The 22798-nt window shown below is 44.5% G+C and overlaps 2 protein-coding genes across 5 annotated transcripts in view; one reads left to right on the top strand and one right to left on the bottom strand.

Annotated features, from left to right (window-relative positions):
• Positions 1-1351, bottom strand: part of AMPD3 (adenosine monophosphate deaminase 3) — a 51939-nt gene extending 50588 nt beyond the window's left edge. Inside the window, exon 1 of one of the 4 annotated variants that reach the window (XM_049890371.1) lies at positions 999-1351. Coding sequence is in view for 1 of the 4 variants with exons in the window: in XM_049890370.1 (XP_049746327.1) it covers positions 1-22 (22 nt within the window). In the remaining 3 variants the exon portion in view is untranslated. Of the gene's footprint in view, positions 112-453; positions 539-765; positions 977-998 lie in introns of those variants that run through there. The other 3 variants (XM_049890373.1, XM_049890372.1, XM_049890370.1) reach the window with 3 other exon arrangements.
• LOC126080111 (uncharacterized) lies at positions 21-13517 on the top strand. The gene is made up of 3 exons (XM_049891413.1): positions 21-29; positions 64-712; positions 11413-13517. Exons 1-3 carry the CDS (start codon positions 21-23, stop codon positions 11664-11666), a joined length of 912 nt encoding a protein of 303 aa, XP_049747370.1. The 3' UTR covers positions 11667-13517.
• The last annotated feature ends 9281 nt before the right edge of the window (positions 13518-22798 follow it).

Genomic DNA, 22798 nt, shown 5'->3' with positions numbered 1-22798 from the left:
CAGGTTCGGCTGACAGGGCCATGCCGTGGGCCCGAAGGGGGCGGCCGCAGGGCTGGCGCGCAGGTGGCGGCGCAGGGCAGGGAGTACAGCAAGTGCCGCAGAGCCGGTTCCCGGGCACTGAGACCAGATCGGTCCCGACCCCAGCCAGGCTGCGCCCCCAGCCTGCGCTCAGCAGGAAATCGCAGCGCACACCGCGGCAGGGGCGGGAGCCGAACGCTCAGAGGGCGCAGCGCTGCGGGACCTCGGCCCCAGAGCCCGAGTCCGGCTCAGCGATGGGAAGAGGGCCGTCTCGGCAGGGAAGAAGCCTGCGAGCTGCGCGCCGCCCGAGCCCGTGCCCCACCTGGGCGCACAGAGGAGGAGAGAAAAGGAGAGGGCAGGAGAGGGGGCGCGGAACGCCGCAGCCTCACAGGTCTACCCTGCGGCAGCCCGCCAACCGGGCCTGCCCGCCGCTACCTGAAGCGCCCGGGCCGCGCTGCCAACAGGAAACTTGAGAGCGCCAGGGGCTCGGCGGCCGTCCTGCTCCTCGGCCGGAAGCCGCTCGCGCAACTCGCCCTCCGCCGCCTGGGCTCGGCTGGGCCCGCTCTGCCGCCCGGGGTCAGCTGCCAACCAGGCTCCCCGGACCTGGCCTCCCCTGCTACAGCCGGGCTCCAAGACCACGCCCCACAGTGTTGGTTTTTGCCCAGGCCGCTTCCCCGACTAGTACTTTCCCAAGGTGAGATTGGGGCGGGGGGGGGGGGGGGTCTCGGCCGCAAACAGGTGACTCACTGTAGCTAAACCAACCATCAAGCTTCGGTTTTCTCCCGGACGTCCTTCAGGTCACTTGGCTCACCTTCCCGCCCTTCCCAACACACACACGCACACACACACATACACATACACACATACACACACGCTCCCTTTCCTGCACGCTGCTCTCTGGCTTCTACACCACCCCTCAAAGTCCGAATGACCTCCTAGTTGCCACAGCCAGCGGGTGCTTTATAGCCTCTCTTACTCACCTTTCTCCAGCCTTTGAACCTGCTGACCACGCCTTCCTTCCTGAAATGCTTAAGTTGGCTCTGGCCTCTCTCTCTTCGAGTTTCCCACATATCTCGGTGCTTGTATCTTTTTGGCTTCCAAGCCCGTTGCCATCCAGTCGATTCCGACTCATTGCGACCCTATAGGACAGAATGAAACTGCCCCATAGGGTTTCCAAGGAGCAGCTGGTGGATTGAAACTGCAGACCTTTTAGTTAGCAGCCAGCTCTTTACACTGCGTCGCCAGGACTCTGCTTTTCAGTGTGGTGTTCCTCAGGGTCTCACCACTGCCAGCTCCCTGGCCCATGCTGGGGATCTCCAACACGGGGGTGGTAACAATCCCTTATATGATGTCCCTTGAACTTCCTCTCCAGCCCAGAATGCACCAGAGCTGCAGATGGTATATCCAACTTCCTCGGAAATATCTCCATGGGAATGTGTCCAAACCCAAACTCCGAATTTCCTCCACAGGAACATCACAGAACCTGCTCCTGTGCCTGTTTCTAGTCATAGCGAGTGAACTGCCAGGCACTTACTCCCAGGCTATACTTGGGAGCCATCCTCCACTCTTTGTCCCTTTGATCTCTCACAACTAATTTGTCACCAAGTGGGGAAAGAAACTATCCCAGCTACTTTTGCATACTTATCACATTTAAGTACCAAGTTTTATTCCTTCTGCCTTGTAATTCAGTGGTCTCCAAACTTCCTGGATAGCACACCCAAAACAGTAAAAATATTTTGAACTCATAGCCTGATTTTTACAATTTATTCATTTATAAATGATAGGCACATTAATATATTATGTATTATGAAGTACATGACATGAAAATGTTGAAGGATGTAAAGACAAGACAGTATTGTGAAATTATTTACTTCATTTTTAATTAGTGGTACAACATACCTTTTTGCTGTCATTTTAGAATTGTTAGTAATAACCTGTTTAGTACAAGCAACATAATTAAAAGATTGTTTTAATAAATCTTAGTTTAATGTTTTTTGAGACTAGAAAGTGTCCTTGTAAATTCATTTAGTTTCAATACTTGGTACTAATGGCTGTCATTGCTAAAAAGGGAAGTTTTATCATCTTTGCACTTAATAAATTGTTATTTTCACTCTTTTAATCTCATTCACCAATTTTGCAAGTGTGAAATTCCACTGGAAAACTGTCCTTTGTCCATGAAGCCAATGTTATCAATCATGTTCTCATCAGTCGTTCACACAAAAGTTTTTAACAAACGTGATTTTAAAACCCTTGAAATTCTTTATTTGGAAGATTGTAAAATGGCTTAAAATGTATGTTTTGAAGTGTTGAAGACTGTGGCTATGAGAGTCTTTATAAGGGACACTGACACACATAGTTTTTGGCATGAAAACCACATGACAATGGAAACAGTTCCAAAGTGCTTTCCCCATAACGTGATTCTTTTGAAGTACAATTACTTCTCCAATCCATTGCTAAAATATCTTTTCCCAAAAGTACACTGTTATGGATTGAATCGTGTCCCCCATAAATGTGTATCAAATTGGCTAGGCCATGATCCCCAGTATTGTGCGATTGTTCACCACTTTGTGATCTGATGTGATTATCCTATGTATTATAAATCCTAGGAGCCCTAGTGGCGCAGTGGTTAAGAGCTACAACTGCTAACCAAAGGGATGACAGTTCTGCTAACCAAAGGATGGGCAGTTTGAATCCACCAGCTGCTCCTTGGAAACCCTGTGCGGCAATTCTACTCTGTTTTATAGGGTTGCTCTGAGTCCACGGCAACAAGTTTGGTTTGGGTTTTTTATGCTAATGAAGCAGGATTAGAAGCAGTTCTGTTAATGAGACAAGACTCAATCTACAGGATTAGGTTGTATTTTGAGTCAATCTCTTTTGAGATATAAAAGAGAGAATGGAGCACAGAGGAAAGGGACATCATACCACCAAGAAATAAGAGCCAGGAGAAGAGCACATCCTTTGGACCTGGGGTTCCTGTGCTGAGAAACTCCTAGACCCAAGGGAAGATTGATGACAAGGACCTTCCCCAGAGCCGACAGAGAAAGAAATCTTCCTCTGGAGTTGGTGCCCTGAATTTGGTCTTCTAGCCTCTTGGATTGAAAGAATAAATTTCTGTTTGTTAAAGCCATCCCCTTGAGGATTTCTGTTATAGCAGCACTAGATAGCTAAGACAGACGTGTTTGTGTATGTGTTTTTCTTTTTGAGGGGGAGGAGAAGTGTATGTGTGTACACAAGGGTTTCTTTCTGCTGTGTAACATACTCGTGACAATCACAGGCCAACTCAGCAGAGGTCAGCAAATTTGAAACACTTGTCCTTTTGTCTTTAAATTTCACAACTTTTAAGTTCTTTGCCTTAAGATAATCAGTAAACCTTCGTGTAATATAAAATTTTTCATGGTCTCCTTCCACATCTCCTTGCAAAAGATAGTAAAGATTCTACTGTATTTTAAGGTCTTTTTAAAAATCAAATGAATCACATTATTGGCATCCTGTAGTATCTACAGCTTCTTTACTGTGGTAGCTCCTAAATGAATGATGTGATTGATGAATTTCACCTATGGTCCCTCCTCCCACCCCATTCCCAGTTTTGTGTCCTAGTCAAGGCAGCCCGTTCTTTCTGTGATTCCTCTTACTTAAAAAAATCATAGCATGTTTACTACATAAGTCGTTCACAGTTACAAACACATGTTTCCTTTAGTAGATCCCAAGAAGTAGTTCATTATGGATTTCATCACTGAAAAATACCTAGCAAAGGTGAAACATGAGCAGTTTTCATCCAACTGTATAGCGAACCTCCCACCACACATCATTTGATCTAAAACTTTTTCTCCAAATCTTCAGCAACGATTTCTATGTCTCTTTCAGCACAATGAATTTTTATGTGTTGCCATCTTCTTTCTATTCTAATTCAGTCACTTTTACCATAGCAAATAGAACAGCTGTTTTCTCCAATGATATTGACCGACTTTCTGCCTCTTACTATTAAGTATGAAGGATCCCTGGTGGTGTGGTGGTTAAGCACTTGGCTGCTGACCAAAAGGTTGGCATTTCAAATCCACCAGCCGCGCTCTTTGAAAACCCTATGGGACGGTTCTACTCTGTCCTATAGGGCTGCTATGAGTTGGAATCGACTCAGCGGAAACAGGTTTTTTATTAAGTGTGAAACCTCAAAAGAGATTTCTAGACATTTTCATTACATTGAGTGAAATTTCACAAAAGTACACAATTAAGTATTGCATGACTTGCAATATCCATTTTAAAAAAAATCGTAGAGCTTTTTTTCATGCTCTGGGTGCATAGAATTTACGTGCCTTGCTGATCACCGTAGCATATTTATATGATCATTAGCTGATACCTCAAGGCCCAATATACCCTTAGGTTGATTGTTAACGATAGTGATGTAAATCTATATTTCAAATAGTTTTCTTTATAAATTTGAACTTTTTCTTGGTCAACTCCCTTGTCACAGCTGATTATGTCATCATAATGGATCTTGTATTAGTAACAGGAAAATTGTTGGCTCTGCCAACTTTCTGAGTTTGTTTTTGCTCATATTATTTGCAATCGATGGGTTTCTTTGCAGGACTATTTTTAAACCACTTGTCCCTTTTGTGAGAATTAGTTAAGTTAAAACCAGATAATATAATCTGTAGTCTACTACATGAAGTCAAATAATTCATAATATCTCATGATACCCTGGAAAGCAAACCAACCAGAGAGAGTGTCACAGTCCACCCTTCCCCTCTCCCGTGTTGTTGAACTCCCTCTCTTCCCTAAGAGCACCTCAGGTATGATACATGACATGGCCACCTGACGCATGGGCTGAATTAGAGTGCCTGTGTCAATCCATGTGGTAAATATTGGTAAGGGTTAATTTCTTTAGTTTTAGATTTAAATACCAAAAAAAAACCAAACCCATTGCTGTCGAGTCGATTCCGACTCATAGCAACCCTATACGACAGAGTGAAACTGCCCCATAGGGTTTCCAAGGAGTGCCTGGTGTATTTAAACTGCTGACCTTTTGGTTAGTAGCCATAGCTCTTAAGACCTATGCTGCCAGGGTATTCTATTGCATTGTAATGAATCATCTTGAATACTCTGCTTTGAAGACCACTGATTTAATCCATTAGTTCAATGCCTCAGCTCCATGCTCCAATCTCTGAACACCTTGAAGAGCACCCAGGACCAGAGCTATAGATTACCTCCAGCAGTACCCAGACTTCTAACACTATTGGGGGGTGCGGGTTACTCAAGCATTTGTGGAAGTTAAGTGTTTGGAGATCTCTCCTTCCACCCCACCACCACTAATACTTCCTCTGGGTAATTGTCCCCCAGTGTGTACACACATTCAAGATGGACATGGGGACCTCTGAATACCCAATTTCTCTGCCTCCTGTTACAGACACCAGGCTACAGAACCCAAACTTTTCCCCCAGAAGGCAACAGGAGAGAGGCTTTGCTTCTGAGAGTGCTTCAACAGCGCCTTATCCAATACAGCCAGTTTTCAAACCAAAGTGCTCTGGGGCTTTCTACTAATTGAGCAGACTGAAACCATGGCATATGGGCTGACAACAGGCCAGAAATAGGTACATCAGGAGTACATGGTGGCTGGAAGATAGGCGTCCAGGGCAGTTTCCCTGGCAGCAAGCATGAAAGGGCATTCCAGCCCACCCTGATACTGTGGCATATGGAAGTACAGGCAAGCTGGAGTCTGTCCAGAGTTCACCTACTGACAGTGGGCGTGCACTGTTAATAGCCGGTCCCTTCTTTCTGAAATAGGCTCTAGAAAGAAGAGAACCAAACCTGAGCCCTTTGAAAATTATTGTGAATGAGAACTAGGCCCTAGACACAAAACATATTCAGTCAGGATAGAAAATGGAGCTGTTGTGACAGAAAGTAGGGGAAGGATGTTCTGGGCAAAACACCCAGGCCAGGAGGAGGAGGAAGCTCAAGAGGAGAAATGGTGTTGAATTTCTTTGAGAGGAATCAAGGGCCTTGGGGAGTCCCTGGGTGGTGCAAACAGTTAATATACTCGGCTGCTAACTGAAAGGATGAAGGTTTCAGTCCATTCAGCGGCACCTCAGAAGAAAAGCCTGACGATCTATTCCAGAAAAATCAGTCATTGAAAACCGCGTGGAGCACACCTGTGCTCTGACACACACGAGGCACCATAAGTTGGAGTCAACTCAACAGCAACAGATTTAGGGGCCTTATGCTTACAGATCCTCAGCCATTGCCACTGGACTGGAGACAAAGGAGGGTCAATGGGAGGGAGATTAAGATTGAGGCTTGAGGCCCACAGCATATGACCAAAAAACTCTCTGTAGTCCAAGGGCAGGCAGTGGGCTGGTGCTCCCCAGGGCACGCCTGTCTGCTAATAGGCACACGGTTTCTGTAATAAAATTGAAGTCTGGGAGTTAACAGTTTTCCTGCTCCATCTAAGGTCCCTAGGTGTTGCAAACAGTTTGCACTGAACTAATAACCTAAAGTTGGGGCTTTGAACCCACCAGTGGCTCCATGGAAGAAAGGCCTGGCAATCTTCTTCTATGAAGATTACAGCCTAGAAAACCCTATGGAACTCAGTTCTACTCTGGAACACATGGGGTCACCATGAGTCTGAATTAGCTCAAAGGCAACAGGTTTGATTTTTGTTTTTCTTCCCCATCTAAGAACAGCTTCTTATCCCTGCCTTCCCTCCAGGACTCTGTATAAGAGCATCCTAGGCTACACAAGTAGAGAGACTGGTTTACTGCTGTAGCTCATCACTTGCTCATTCCCATATTTGTGGTTCTTTCATATTCTTCAAAATGCTACCATCAGCCCAATCATTACACCATTCTGGTGAATCTCTGTAGTTGAACTTTTATAGATCGGAATCACAGCCTCGCACAGTCTTGCAAATTTAACCCATTGTCTGAGCTTCCCAAGTCATCTATCCCCCAGACCCCTCCATCTCTTGCCTTATAGCTTGAAACTCGGATTTCAAATTATTTGGGGAGGGGTGGGTAGGGAGATGGACAGAGTAGAACCTCAGATGAGGCTGTGTTCTCTGCCTCCCAGATACACAGTCTCTCCCATTGCCCCTATATATGGGTTGAATTTTGTCCCCCCAAATATGTGTTGGAATCCTAACCCCAATACCTGTGGATGTAATCCTGTTTGGAAGTATGGTTTTCTTTGTTGTATTAATGAGGCCACATCAGTGTAGGGTGTGTCCTAAACCTAATCACTTCCAAAGTTATAAGAAGAGCAGACTAGATGCAGAGACAGGCAGACACAGGGGGAGGACAGAGGCTACCTGAAGGTGGGGGTAGATGAATCTATAAGCCCAGAAACTCTAAGGATTGTAGGCTACTGGAAGCCAAAATAGATAAAGGGCCTTCCCCCTAGAGCCATCCCCTAAATTCAGACTTCTAGCCTCCTCAACTGTTGAGAAAATAAATTTCTGTTCTTTAAAGCCACCCACTTTGTGGTATTTCTGTTACAACAGCACTAGAAAAATAAGCCCCCCCCCGCCACACCCACCCACCCACCCACCCATGCATTCCCTTTTAGACCAGACTTATTCCCCTCCCTGGCTGTACCTTCTAGCACTCCCAATCCCAGGCTGTCCTCTTCCCTGTCCTTGGTTCAGGAGCACCTGCTCAACCATCACAATGAGCAATAGGGTCAAAGCTAAACTAGGAGCAAGAGTTCGTAGCTAAACTATCCCACAGCTGAGTGTCAGACTCTAGCAGACTGGCCACCATCAGTCCTCATCAGTATAGTCAGCCCCCAATCCATCCAGAGGTCTGCGGATTCTACCAGGGACATCGGCAGATATGCGGACAGCTTACATTGTATCAGAGAAAAGCACAAGTTTCTAAATCACTGTTTTTTGAGAAGGAGCCTAACTGTGATCTCACTGACTCAGAAGTGATTAGATTTAAACCTACCCTACTCAGGTGTGATGTAATTAATCTTATTTCTAAACAAGATTACATTCACAAGTGTAAGGGTTAGGATTCCAGCACATTTGGGGGGGCGGGGGGGACACGCTTCAATCTATAACACCCCACATTAGCCAGATCAACTCCCAGTCATCTGTGGCAAAATTCACATCCTTTCTAGATAAACACGGTGAAAGCTTGTGACAATAATTCAGTAGTCACAGATGTATTAGTTGGGATTATGTTCAGCTGAGGGTAACACAGACACAAAATAACAATAACCTAAACAGGAGAAAGGTTTCTTTCTCTTTCACTCAATAGTCCAGAGCTGGCAATCCTGGCTGCTCCACAAATCCCCAGACTGCTTCCAGCCACCATTCTTCATTCATCCTTGAGTGTGACCCTCATCCTTATGGAAATTAACAGTCCTCTTCCTTTGTTATCACAGTCCCTGGGTGGGAAAAACAGTTAAGCACTTGGCTACCAACTGAAAGGTGGGTGGTTTGAGCCCACCCAGAGGCACTTCAGAATAAAAGCCTGGTAATCTACTTCCAAAAGGTCACAGCCATGAAAACCAGATGGAGTACAGTTCTACTCTGTAACACATAGGGGTCTCCATGAATCAGAATTGACTCAACAGCAGCTGGTTTGTTTTTATTTTGTTTTCCTTTGCTAAGAACAGTCTACAGCTAGAGTTCCAGCCATTACATCCATGCTTCATGAAGCAAGAGGGAGGAAGGGATGAAGAATGAAACGCAGAGAGCCTATGCCAACCATCCCAGTGAAGCCTCCATAGTACACTTCCACTTACCTTTCATGGGTCACGCCGAGCTGCCCTGCAACACCCCAATCAATGATATTAGTATTTCTTCTCTCGCACATAACTCCACCTTTCTTACCAAATATAACTGCCTTTGATTTTCATGTTTAACATGATTATGTTGTTGTTGTTGTTATTGTTATGTGCCATTGAGTCCATTTCAACTCATAATGACCCTATAGGACACAGTAGAACCTCCCCATAGGATTTTCTAGCCTGTAATCTTTACAGGAGCAGAGCTTTTTCCGCTGGTGGATTCAAACCTCTGACTTTTTGGTTAGCAGCTGAGCACTTTAACCATTGTACCTCCAAGGCTCCTTAATGCGATTATACCAGGCCTAAAATCTCCCATCAAAGATAACAGAAAAATATGTATATGAACACAGAGCAGTTTAGCTATCTTCACCACCTGTTTTAGTTTGCTAGTGCTGCTGAAACACAAATAGTACAAGTAGATGGCTTTAAAGAAGGAAAATTTATTTCTCATAGTTCTGAAGGTTCAAAGTCCAAATCAGGGTCTCAGCTGTGTAGATTGTGTCCTTGTAGGTAGTCCTAGGAGTTCCTTGGTTCCCTGGCTTGTAGACGATCCTCACCTGGAGTCTGCCTTCCTTGCGTGTGCATGTGTGTGCACGCACGTGTGTGTGTGTGTGTGTGTGTGTGTATCTTTGTCTATTCTGTTCTTTTTATAACTCAGACATGATTAGGTTCAGGATCCACCCTACACTGGTATAACCTAAACTGATGGTTGATTACACTGCATTTCATGGAAGGTAATCTGCTCTACCCGGGGCCAATGGATTTAATCACATGATAATATCATCACAGCATATGGCGGGGATTTTTATACATATTTTGGTGGGTGGAGGAGGGACAATTCAATTCATAACACCATCTCAGAAATGCCCCAAGTCCTGTCTCAGAGCCCCATATTTGCAAGTTGTAGCAGCCCTTCCAGGATCCAAAGACCACAGCGTTAAGCAAAAACCTTTTGTTAGTTTCAGGGAAGTCAATGTAGCGGTTGTTTAGCTGTGAGGATGATTAAACCTGATTAAATTCTTCACTATTCTTCCTCATGATGGTGATCACCATGCTGGTATCACGTGCTTCCTCTCTGAGTATGGGCTTAGAGAAAAGGCCTTCACACAGAGAATACAGGCAACTGAGACCCACGGTTGGCAGGGCTACATATCATCACAGCTTCACCTTCTTTTGCTTGGGAAACTAGTCTCAATTGGGCATGCTTTAAAAGTCCTTCACTCAACCATCCATGAAATATCAACTGAGCACCCAGCAGGGGCCAGGCACTGCAGTGGGTCCTAGAACACCAATGGTGAGCAAACAGATGCAGTTTTTGCCTTCTGGGAGGTCACAGGCTTGTGAGCAAGACAGGACAGTAATCTAATGACCACACGAAAACCTTATGTCAAACTGTGGTAAGTGCTGTGAAGGAAAAACACTGTAGCCATATCAGGGTATAGCAAGAAAACAGGACTTCTTTCAAGGTATGAGGAAGGGGAACAGCATATGCAAAGGCCCCAGGGGACTTAGAAGGACAATACTGTAGTCATTTTCTCCCCACTTCATCCCTGTCACACGTGTGTGAGGGGACATTCTGTTACGTTTACACAATAAAAGCTCAATTTTCAATACGTATAGATTCCTTATTTTATTAAGAGAAAGCGTCACATGGATTAAGCAAATAAAACCAGATTTTGTGCTCCAGGATAATGGTGTTTTTAAATCTACCTTTCCAGCATTTATTAAATTTAAAACAAACCGGCTTTAAAATTCCTTATGCTCACCCTCCCCCAATCCCTTGTGTTTTCTGAGTATTTCCAGCTCTATCTCTTTCAAACATTCTTTCCATGTGAGTATATTCTGAAAGTCAGTGGAAAAGAATGGAAATGCCAGTCTTAGTCACCTTAGCTATTTGGTAAGCATCTTCTCATTTCTCCCACCAAAGTTATACAGACGGCTACCAGTGCCAAACCCGGTGTCAGGCACTCCAGTCCCAGGTGCCACCCGCTCTATCTCTTCTTTAGGCGGCTGTAGCTTTAATTATTCATTCTGTCCCAGGGTCTAGCCTCCTGTTCAGCTCTTCTCCAGAGAGCAAGTGGAATAATATCTGGGATGTCAATTGTCCTAGGTTATAATTCTTACTCTAGCTTCCTTGCCTCCTAATCCCACCACCCCATCCCTCCTAATCTCTACCCATCCCAGTGAGTTAGGCCTAAATGTACTGAATTATATCAATGAGATCACAGTCTATGTCCCTACCTTGTGTGCTTTCCTCACTTCAAGGGTCCTCCATTTAAGCCCCTTTCCCCATCTTCCATCTCCAGAGCTAGTTGCTGAGAGCCAGTGTTCCAGATGACCTTCCCAGAGCCATCAACAGAATGGCCTCTGTATCTGTGGGGTCCCAGCAGCAAACAACTGGTACATCTAAATTAGGATACCTGAGTAGAGTTTGGAAACCCTGGTGGCATAGTGGTAAAGAGCTACGACTGCTAAACAGAATGTCAGCAGTTCAAATCCACCAGACACTCCTTGGAAACCGTATGGGAGGCAGGTCTACTCTGTCCTATAGTGTCACTACTGAGTCAGAATTGACAGAATAGCAACGAGCTTTGTTTTTGTTTTTTTTAGGATGGCGAAGAGTGGAAATTCCAAAACAGTTACTTGTGCTCATTTGGAACCTGTACATAGACCACGAGGCAGTTATTCAAGCAGAACAAGGACATACTGCATGGTTTAAAATCAGGAGATGTGTGCATCAGGGTTGTACCCTTTCACCATGCTTATTCAATCAGTATGCTGAGCAAAAAATACGAGAAGCTGGGCTATATGAAGAAGAACACGGCATCAGGATTGGAGGAAGACTCATAACATCTTGCAGATGATATGCAGATGACACAGCCTTGCTTGCTGAAAGTGAAGAGGGCTTGAAGCACCTACTGATGAAGATCAAAGGCTATAGCCTTCAGTACGGATGACACCTCAACATAAAGAACTCAAAAATCCTCACAACTGGACCAGTAAGCAACATCATGATAAATGGAGAAAATATTGATGTTGTCAAGGATTTCATTTTACCTGGATCCACAGTCAATGCCCATGGAAGCAGCAGTCAAGAGATCAAAGGACGTATTGCATTGGGCCAATCTACTGCAAAAGACCTCTTTAAACTGTTAGAAAGGAAAGATGTTACTTTGAGGACTAATCCAAGCCATGGTATTTTCGATAGCCTCATATGCATGAGAAAACTGGACAATGAGTAAGAAAGACTGAAGAAGAATTGACCCCTTTGAATTATGGTGTTGATGAAGAGTATTGAATATACCATGGACTGCCAGAAGAACAAACAAATCTGTCTTGGAAGAAGTACAGCCAGAATGCTCCTTAGAAGCAAGGATGGAAAGACTTTGTCTCATGTACTTTGGACAGGTTATCAGGTGGGACCAGCTGCTGGAGAAGGACATCATGCTTGGTAAAGTAGAGAGTCATCGAAAAAGAGGAAGACCCTCAAGGAGATGGATTGGCACAGTGGCTGCGACAATGGCCTCAAACATAGCAGTGATTGTGAGAATGGCACAGGATCAGGCAGCATTTCATTCTGCTGTACACAGGGTCGTACGAATCAGAACCAACTCGAAGGTGGCTAACAACAACAGCCTCCTAGTTCCTGGTGGTTTAGTGGTTAGGATTTTGCACTTTACCCATGTGGCCTGGGTTTGATTTCAGGAATAACATCCCATGTGTTGCTTTAAATAGGAGCCCTGGTGACATATGGTTAGTTAAGCCCTTGGCTCCTGACCAAAAGGTTAGCAATTCGAACTCATCCAGCAGCTCCCAAGGAGCAAGACCTGGTGATCTGCTCCCATAAAGATTATAACCTACCTTTATGAGTCAAAAACCGGCTCAATGCCACTTAACAACACTCTCTACCATAGTACACCCTTCTGGTTTTTCCCCTTTTTTTTCCCTTCTTCCCATAAATGAAACACCTTCAACTCTTCTTTACACCCCAAAGTCTAATCTGTCATTGCATTCTGTAGTTCTCTGCATCAGGAACAGATGTGGCTTCTCTTAGGTTGAAGACCTCTGAACTAAAAATGTGAGTTGTCCCTCCCACCCCTCCCTTCCCCTACCCCTGTGAGGTGTTTTGGTAGGCACTCTGTGCTATTTTTTTTTTTTTTTTTTTTACATGTTGCTGTGAAAGGAATGGCACGGTGCACTTATGAATGTGCCTTGTGGGGGGAGGGCGCAGTTGGCAAAAAATATATAACACTCGCATTATTTGCGTAAAAACACGGTATGTCAGGTGGAGGGTGATCACATGCTATGGATTATAAAGGCGGGTTAAGAAACTGACTTTTGACTTTAAGTTGATAAAAGCCTGAAGATTACCATTAAAGAAGAAAAATTGAGTATATAATTTCTACATCAATAAAGGGGGAAATATGAAGAAAAATAAAAGGTAAGTTGTCTGCCTCATGCTCACACCAACATAAAAGTTCACAGTGATGGAACAAGAATAGAATAACTTCAGTAATCACTTCCACTTAGAAAGGGGAAGAAAGAGACACACAGCAGTCACTGGTCTGTAACAATGCTGAAACACCACTGCGCAGACGTGGTAAAGGCTGACTACCCTGGAGCAGAAGCCCCCTCATCCACTGTTCTCTGTGGTCCTTGGAACCACTCCCTGAGGAGCTTCCTCTTTGACCCTTATTCTCCTTGTCCACGTCTAAAGAGGGAGTTGGGGAGAATACTCTCCTCAGCCTGTGTAACTTCCGGACAAAGGCTGTTGTAAGACTCCACTAATGGTCTCATGATGTTTACACAGGCTTGTGGTTTCTTTGACAACACAGTTTCCTCAAAAATTTGGTAAACTTCTGATCTATTTGCATCCAGTGGGTGCCATCTGCCAATGTCCACACTCAATGTTCTTTTTATCCAGACATACCTAGGTCTAAGTTCTAAGGTTTGCTTTATTCTTTCACCTTCTTGCCTTCATATTTTCTCTTGCAATGTGGCAGTGAATACCTTGAGGCTAGCAGGAACAATGGTGAGAAGACTACACCTTTAACTGAATATTTTTCATGATTCACTTTAATCAAATGAGACATTTTCTTGGAACTTTGGCACTCAGAAAGTCTTTTAAATTACCATTTCTTATTATTTGGAATCTAAAAGCAGTCAGATTTTCCATCCCTAAAGACCTCAATATTCTGGACTGGCTCTATTCTCAATTTCTGCTGAAAAAAAAGCCAATTTTATTCTACTTTTTGACCTTTTTTTTTATTGGAGTTTTATTCACACACCATAATATTTACCCTTTCAAAGTTTACAATTCACTGGTTTTAGTATATTGCAAAATTGAGCAACTATCGTCTCTAATTCCAGTACATTTTATTACCCAAAAAGAAATCCTGTAACCATTAGCAGTCACTCCCCATTTTCCCCTGCACCCAGCCCCGGGAAATGTGCTTGTCTGAGGGCTCCAAGCAGTGGCAAGAAAGTACACGGCCAGACAGATGAGACGCTAATGGCCCTATCTTATAAGACGGAGGTCTCTGATAATGGCGTTACCTCTCACAAGTGAGTGTTCCAGGCCTGAGAACCCTCTCCAGAGGCCTGGGAGAGGAGAGGCTTAATTGAAGTGCAGTTTAAATCTCAAGCTATCTGTATTCACAGCAGAGCGGAGTTGCCTGTATGGTGGCAAGAAGTTTGGACTCTACTTCGGCTGATACTGTTATTTCAAACCACATGGCTTTGTGAACCCCAGGGATTAGAAGGGAAACCCTCAATCGTGGGTCTCGCAGTACCATTCTGAAATGGCTGGGCTATGGGCTCTTTCTGCTACAGCTACGAGGTAATGTTGCAAGGGAAACCAGAGAGGCAAAGTAAATCCCTGGAGCTTTGTGTGGTCAATCCAGTGTTTGAAGTCATTATTTTCATCTGGGAGATGATAAAGTGGAGTGGTTAAAACCTCAGGTTCCAGAGTCAGACTGACCGAGTTCAAACCCCACTTCTTCCTCTAGATTAACTGTGTTAAAGTCACTACTCCAAACCGTATTCTTCATCTGTAAGCTGGAATGTGCCAGATGTCCTCTATTTGCCCCTCTGTAAAAAAAAAAATATATATTTTTTTTAAGCACTCTCCAGGAACCCAGGTGGTGCAGTGGTTAAGTGCTCAGCTGCTAACCGAAATGTCAGTAGTTCAAAAGGTCAGCATTTCGAACCCACCAGCTGCTCCATGGAAAAAAGATGTGGCAGTGTGCTCCCATAAAGATTTACAGCCTTGGAAACCCTATGGGGTAGTTCTACTCTGTCCTATAGGGTTGCTATGAGTTGGAATAGGTTATCCATTCTCTACCCTTCTCCACCCTGCTCTGTGTTCTGGGAAGCTCACCTATATGAACAGTATAAAGGGGCTCCTTTTTCCTCTGGCTTCCAGTTGTGTCCAAGAAATGGGACAGTGAGAGAAAAGAGAGATCTTGCTATTTATTCCCCTGGCTCTCGTGCAGCTGTGTTGCTGAGGGTTGATTGTGGCCCTCTCCCAAAGCAGCCTCCTCCTTACAGTTTCTTGGAGGATTCTAGACCCTAATCCTCCTCTTGCCCCTTCAGGCATAGGATGGTAATATCTCCCCACTGTTACTGGCCCCCAAATACCACAACATCCTTTGTTGCTTTCCCTAAAAACTTCCCACTTAATCCCCTGATGAAGCCCTCTTCAGTTACCCACTTTCAAGGGTGCCAGGACCCTGACTGATACAACTACTTGCTTGCAGCGATAGCCTTTTGGGTGGCCAGCTGGCTTAGCATTATTCCCTTTCTCTGAGAACATTATGCAAAGTTGAGGACCCCCAGTGGTTATGCCTCTGCTACATTGCCTTCAACCTTATAGTTCCAGTGACAGACCCGTGACCCAAAGTGGGACAATAAGATTCTCCTCTGCCCCTCCCCCCCCCCAGGAAAGTGAAATGTGGAAGAGAGACAACAGGAACTAGGAGCCGCTTGGACTGTACCAGGTTTACTCCCAAATTTACCTTCACGCAGCATGCAAAAATGGATACAAATGGGTTCCTGTCATTCCAAGTTTTGGTTGTTCAGTGCTCCCTCCTATCCCATGATATATCCATTTTCCTTTCAATACATTCCCTTTTTACTTAGCTGGCCAGAGTTGGTTTCTGTTGCTTACAAGTTACAGCACCTCACAGGATTTTTATGAGATAATATATGTAAGGTGGAAACCCTGGTGGCATAATGGTTAAGAACTATGGCTGCTAACCAAAAGGTTGGCAATTCAAATCCACCAGGCAATCCTCGGAAACTATGGGGCAGTTCTAATCTGTCCTATAGAGTCTTTATGAGTCGGAATCAATTCGATGGCAACGGGTAACAGGGTATATGTAAGGTGTTCAGCACAGTGCTTGGTGCAAGACAAGTTCTCAATAATTGCTTGATTTTATTACCTGGGAAACCCTGGTGGCGTAGTGGTTAAGAGCTATGGCTGCTAACCAAAAGGTCAGCAGTTCGAATCTGCAGGGCACTCCTTGGAAACTTCATGGAGCAGTTCTACTCTGTTCTATAGAGTCACTGTGAATCAGAATTGACTCGACGGCAGTGGGCTTGGGCTTGGGCTTTATTATCTGTAAAAGCAGAGCTAATATCTCAGAGGTTTTGTGAGAATTTAATAAGTCCATATGGTCTCTATTAAACCCCAATGAGGGTTCCACAGGACTTAGATCTGGAAGTTAAGTATGGGTCTGAGTAAATCTCTATCAGCTCTAACATCCCACAGGAGAGATAATATTAATAATGCCTGGGATTGACGCAGTCCTAGAATGGGCATGTTATTTGGTCTGCTTGTGTTTCTTCATTTGGAAACTGCCCCGCCCCCTTTCTAAGTGAGTTTTGTGGGACTGACAATCAAGTGGGACTAACAATCAAGGGAAAGGGGGACAAATGACCAAGCTGGCCAGAGTATCCCATCCCCTGGACAGAGGAACACTCAAGACACCCAGGCAATGACCGATTGAAGTCCTTTAAGGAATTAGTTGGATTACTGGGAAGAGTCTGTCTTTTTCTGAGGTCAAAAGCTTAAGGTCCTAAAAGCCTGGAGTCTTTGGAAACTATCTTTCAACATGTGGGAAAAGTGTGATAGAAAACAAATCCAACATAGAGGGAAGCAGGCCTAAGAGATAAAGGAAAAGAGAGAAATAGATTCCTGACAATACTGTTTTGGTTCCTTCGACCAGCTATGCTTGAAGCCAACACCTGGAATTTTTAGCTATGAGAGACAATACATTTCCTTTTTGTCTGTGCTGGTTTGAGGTGGATACCTGTTACTTGCAACTGAAATTGTGCTACCCACTGTAGAAGCTTTTCTTCTAAAAAGTTGACAGACCTTCAGAGTCATTCCTTTGTCTTAATGAAAGCCCTGGGAAATGAATGTAGAAATTTTTCTTCCCATTTTTCTAGTATGTTAAGAGGCTTACCCAAATTTACACAGCAAGTTGGTATTGATACCAGATGTAGAGCACCAATCCTGTCAGGGCCACATTTTGGCTTTCCTGAGCCCATTCGTGAGCCCCTTCCTCCATAAAAATATTAAAAATGATACTTTATTAATGCATTGGCATAAAGACAACTAGAATCCAGATTGCATTAATTGTTACATATTAATTAGTACTCTTTTTTTTACTAATTTTGAAAGAAATTAAAATTAAAATATTTTCATGAACTCCTAAAAGTATCAAGGGCCATGGGCCCTAACATGCTTAATGGATAAGCTGGCCCTGAATCCTGTTTGCAAAAGAAAGCAGTAAAAGGAAATATGGAAAGGGATGATACCCATGAACATACTATAGTATTCTGTTGACCATAAGTCAACATGTGAACAAATGTGAGGAATATTATTACTAAAATGGGGCTCTCGGGAAGGTAATATAAGCATGTGACCCATGTATGCAGTCATGAAATGGTTAAACACCAAAACTCTAAGTGGCTACAGATGGGGGTGCTTAATGGTAGGAGACTAGAAGGGTGCAGAGTCAATGACTTCTTGCCGTAAGGAGCCCTTGGCAGGTCAGCATCCACCCCCACCAACTGTCCGCACTGTCATGGCATGGCACAGTGGGAGGCACAGCCAAGCCTGGGCACAGCTGGAGCCTGGCACAGACGCTCAGATATATCTATGTCCTTCTCTTCAAACTGAACGAAGCTGGCAGGAGCCACCTAGAGGGACCTGGGCTAAGGAGGGGCTTTGGGGGCAAGGTTGGAAAGAGAGTTTTACCCAAGCGACCACAGTCAGAATGAAACCAGCAGAGTGGACCAAATGTCAGATGCGAAAGGTAAAGTGATGCCAAACATAAAAATATGCCAGGTCAGGAACTGGAGGGATCAGGAGCAAGCCTGAACACAGAGTGGAGTTGTCAGGAAGGGTTCAGGTTCAAAGCTGTGAGCCAGTGAGCCTTAGGGTCTCACTTCCGTGTTCTGCTGGCCCCGTGGCCCAAAGGCAGTCTCTGGTATCTTAAAGAGATAAGAATAAACCTCCTCAAAAATATAACTAGTGAAGATTTTCTCCTTTACTGTGAACTTCGAGTGACTGTGGATAGAGAGACTGAGAATTCTCCACTATTAATATTAAACCCCATTTTAAGAAAACAAAACATTTCAGTGCAGAGGATGTAGTGTGCAGACAGCTTGGGCTATACAAGAGAATAAGAAACAAAACAATGCTGAGACAAGAAAAGAAAAGGAAGTCAACAGAATCAAGACAGAGATGACTTTCTTGGCCACATCAAGCTATAGTTATCCCCTAGAAGAGAGGGATTAGTATCAATAACTGAACAACACCTCATTCTCTTTGTAGTAACCTGTGTATCTACATTTGCTTAAGTCAGTTTGTATAGTTCTCATCCCCTAATGTCAAGCCAGTCATTCTAGACTAACCTTTGTGTGTTGTCATTGTCTTTAGAGAGTCCCAGGAGAAAACCTCTCTCCAGACATGGTAATAAAAGACACCTACTCTATGGGTTTGGGTTTTTGGGTTATTACAGAAAGATACCTAGACCAGGTGGATTCCAACAGACAGTCACTTCTTAGATCCCAGGGCCCAGGTTAAGCAGACCAGGCAACTGCTGTCCCCAACCCCTTAGAGGCTATAGAACAAGCCTGAATGTTAGAGAAGGAGACCTGACAAACGTCATTGCTATGTGGGTGTGCCACATAACATAAGCCCATGGACTAATTAAAAAGCAGCTATGGACTAAGAATTGGGTCAGACATGAAAAGGCCCAAGAAACAAGAAGTGCTGTACTCAGATCACTGACAACATGACATAGGAACCTTCCAGCCAACTGTGCTTTTAAGTCACTAGAAATGTGTTGCTAGGAGATGCCAAGTCTCTGCAAGATGACTAAGCATTTTTCTTCTGCTGCCTCTTCCTTGTGGAGCTGAAAGAGTGGCAATGAGAGCCCCAGAACTGCAGGCATGTGGGCAAGGAGGCTGGGGGCCTCTGCGGAAGCCTCCAGCAGGGCGTGGCTGACCTGTGCTCTCCATGGGGCAGGTGCTGCTCCCTTGTTCGCCTTTGTGCAGCCGGCCCTGGGCTCTATGTTGGCTGGTGGAAGGGAATGCTGCGGTCTCAAAAGCTCAGCCCACCCAGCCTTCCTTAGTACTGTAAACTTAGGAAGTTCTGCAATCCCTCCTAGGGCCTCAAGGCATGTAAAGGAAATTTAATAAAGGGACCTTCAGAAGGTTCGAGTTTTACCTCACCTCCTCTTTTTCCGTATGTTTGTTGCTATTTTTGCTTTTGTTGTTTCCCCAAACCAAAAACCTCAATAACCACGGAGAAACACAAAGGAAAGGAAACTGTGATAGTCATTTCCCAGATGACAGCCCAAACTCTTGGGAAGAATTTGTGTGTTGACATCTGCTCTGAAATCCAGGCCACAGATTTCAGTTTTAACTTAGAGTCAAAATGGACCTCTTTCAATCTTTCTTTTTAAAAAGAGCCACAAAGAATCATCCTGTGTGTCACCGCCCTGAAGGCTCCCACACAAAGGAAAACCGAGAATCAGTACCAGATGCAAAGAGTGCGTCGTGCCCTCCCCAACATTCTGAGTCCCACCCCACACAACGGCACTTGCTGGAGCTTATTGACCACATGGAAGATTACGCAAAACGCTGTGAAGGAAAGTTGCCTGGGAAGTTAAAGAATGTCACAACGGAAAAACCGTGCTTCTTGGGCCAGAAGGACTGAGCAAAATCTTTTCAGAGCAGCATCTGCTGCACCTTTGCTGAGCTGTACCACACTCTCTGCCCCTTCCTACCTTCACATTTGCCCTTTAATTTCTGCTCACTGGTCCTTTTTGAGGAAACCCTGGTGGCACAGTGGTTAAGTGCTAGGCTGCTAACCAAAAGGTCAGCAGTTCAAATCTACTGGGCCCTCCTTGGAAACTCCTTGGGGCAGTTCTGTCCTATAGTGTCACTATGAGTCGGAATCAACTCGACGGCAATGGCTTTTTTTTTTTTTTTTTCGGTCCTTTTTAAAAGTGCCAGACTTCCTGTAACACTCTGGCCTAGAATGTGGAAAAGGAAGCAAAAGTTCACGAGACATGCTTGGGGTGCCCATTCTGCCCCCGTCCCTGGAAACTATCTCTGCTCTTAGTCCTTTTAGCAGAAATATTCATTCATTTAGTACACAGATATTTATTGATCACCAGCTGTATTCCAAGCACTGTGGTAGGTTGAGACACACACAAGAACAAGACAGACAAGGGTCCTTCCTCACAGAGTGTCTTAGGCTGAGTTCTCTAGAGAAGTAAAACCAGCAAAGCACACAAATGTCTATGTAGAGAGATTTATATCAAAGAAACAGCCCATGCAGTTGTAGAAGCTGGAACGTCCCAAGTCCTCGGGTCAGGCTGGAAGCTTCTCCCCATGCACATAGCCATGGAGGCTGGCAAAGCCAAGATCAGCAGGGCAGACAGCAGGGCTCCTACTCACAGGCTGTGAAGACCAATAAACCCCAACATAGCCAGGCAAGACTGCAGGCAAACTGCCAGCTCAAGTCCCAAGAACAGGAGGCCAGACAAACAGGAGCCAGTTGCAGGATCCAGAGAGGGTAAGAGCCCTCGAGCCCTGCCAGAAAGTCCACTAATATTCAATGCAGACCATACCCTCAAGGAAACTCCATTTCAACCAATTGCCTACACACAGCAGATCCCATCATGGAGGTGATCACTTTATATCAAATCTCATCATGGGAATGATCACATCATCATAAAACTGTCAAACTACATCATAACTGCCAAACCACTGAGAATCATGGCCCAGCCAAGTTGACACACCCTTAACAATCACACAAAGTTAATTTTTTAAAACACAAAGCTAAGTTGTGTTCTAGAGAATGATTTGGGAAGAAGAGTGCCTACTCTAGATAGAATAGACGAAGAAAGCCTATCTGAAGAGGTAAATTTGAGCTTACACTTGAATGATGAGAAGTTGTGGCTGTAGCGAGCATTCTAAGCAGAAGAAACAGCAAGTGTAAAGGCCCTGAGGTAGGAATGGGAGAGCAACAAAATTCCAATTTGGCTGCAGCCTATAAAAGGAGAAGATTATATGAGATGAGTTTGCAGAGGAGCAGAGGCTTTGATAAGAAGTTTGGATTTTAAGAGCAACATGAAATCACTGGAGAATTTTAAGTAAGGGAGTGGCATAACCCGGTAGACTTTTTTTTAATGGAATCATTTTAGCTACTGTGTGGTAGGTGGATCATGAGGTGTGGGGGCAGGGGAGGCAGGGTTGGAGGAAGTAGGGAAACCAATCAGAAGTCAATTGCAATGGTCCCGGCAAGACATGATGGTGGCCTTTACAGGGGTGGTAAGTGGTAGAGATGGAGAAAAGTGGACACATTAACTTTTTAACATGGAGGCACTGCTGGCATGGCTTACTGATATAATGAATGGGAGATGAGAAAGAAAGAGTGGAATCAAGCATGATCTTGGCTTTTTGCCTTGAACCACTGAGTATATGAGTGTGTCATTTACTTATATGGAGAGTACTAAGGAGGACCATGTTCAGGGGAAGAATCAAAAGTCCCAGTTCATACCCAAGTTGAGATGCCTGTTAGGCATTCCAAAGGAGATGTCTAGTAAGCAGTTGGAATTCAGAGAAGATATCAGTGCAACTTATTCATTGGAAATACCTTCTTTCAACAACATAAATGGCAACTATACACGTGGACCTTGCTGGATGGAATACACAGGAATCAAGTAGGCTACATCCGTGGAAAAAGACAATGGAAAAGGTCAATATCATCAGTCAGAGCAAGGCCAGGGGCCAACTGTGGAACAGATCATCAATTGCTCATATGCAAGTTCAAGTTGAAGCTGAAGAAAATTAGAACAAGTCCACAACAGCCAAAGTACAACCCTGAGTACATCCCACCTGAATTTAGAAACCATCTCAAGAATAGACCTGACACATTGAACACTAATGACCAAAGACCAGATGAGTTGTGGGATGACATCAAGGACATCATATATAAAGAAAGCAAAAGGTAATTGAAAAGAAAAGAAAGAAAAGGCCCCCCAGGAACCTCACTCAATTCACAAAACACTGGACCCCGGAGAAATCCCTTCTGGACTCCTCAGTTGCGCTTTTCCACACCAATTATCCTCTGGAGCCCACAGTAGAGGAAACCTGAGAGTTGAAACTCCTTCTCCTTGTAAGAGAAACCCTGGTGGTGTAGTGGTTAAGAGTCTGGCTGCTAACCAAAAGGTCAGCAGTTTGAATCCATCATGCCTTTCTTGGAAACCCTATGGGGCATTTCTACTCTGTCCTATACAGTCGTTACAAGTCATAATCGACTCAAAGGCAACAGGTTTGGTTTCGGTTGGTCTCCTAGTAAGAAGCCAGAGAAGATGAGAGCCTGGGTCTCCCAGGCCACCTAATTAATCCCCAGGAATGGGGAGGGAACAAGCTCTCATATACCAGTTCTCCCTGGGAAAGGGGCGGTGGG

The sequence above is a fragment of the Elephas maximus genome, chromosome 7 (assembly GCF_024166365.1).
Source record: "Elephas maximus indicus isolate mEleMax1 chromosome 7, mEleMax1 primary haplotype, whole genome shotgun sequence".
In the NCBI taxonomy this organism is placed as follows: domain Eukaryota; kingdom Metazoa; phylum Chordata; class Mammalia; order Proboscidea; family Elephantidae; genus Elephas; species Elephas maximus.
This window is presented reverse-complemented; position numbering and strand designations above follow the sequence as displayed.

Bases quoted from the DNA above. Each gene is read 5' to 3' on its own strand.
- LOC126080111 (XM_049891413.1), top strand. The intron at 713-11,412 runs GTGAGATTGGGG...TGTTTTTTTTAG, and splicing joins CCGACTAGTACTTTCCCAAG to GATGGCGAAGAGTGGAAATT.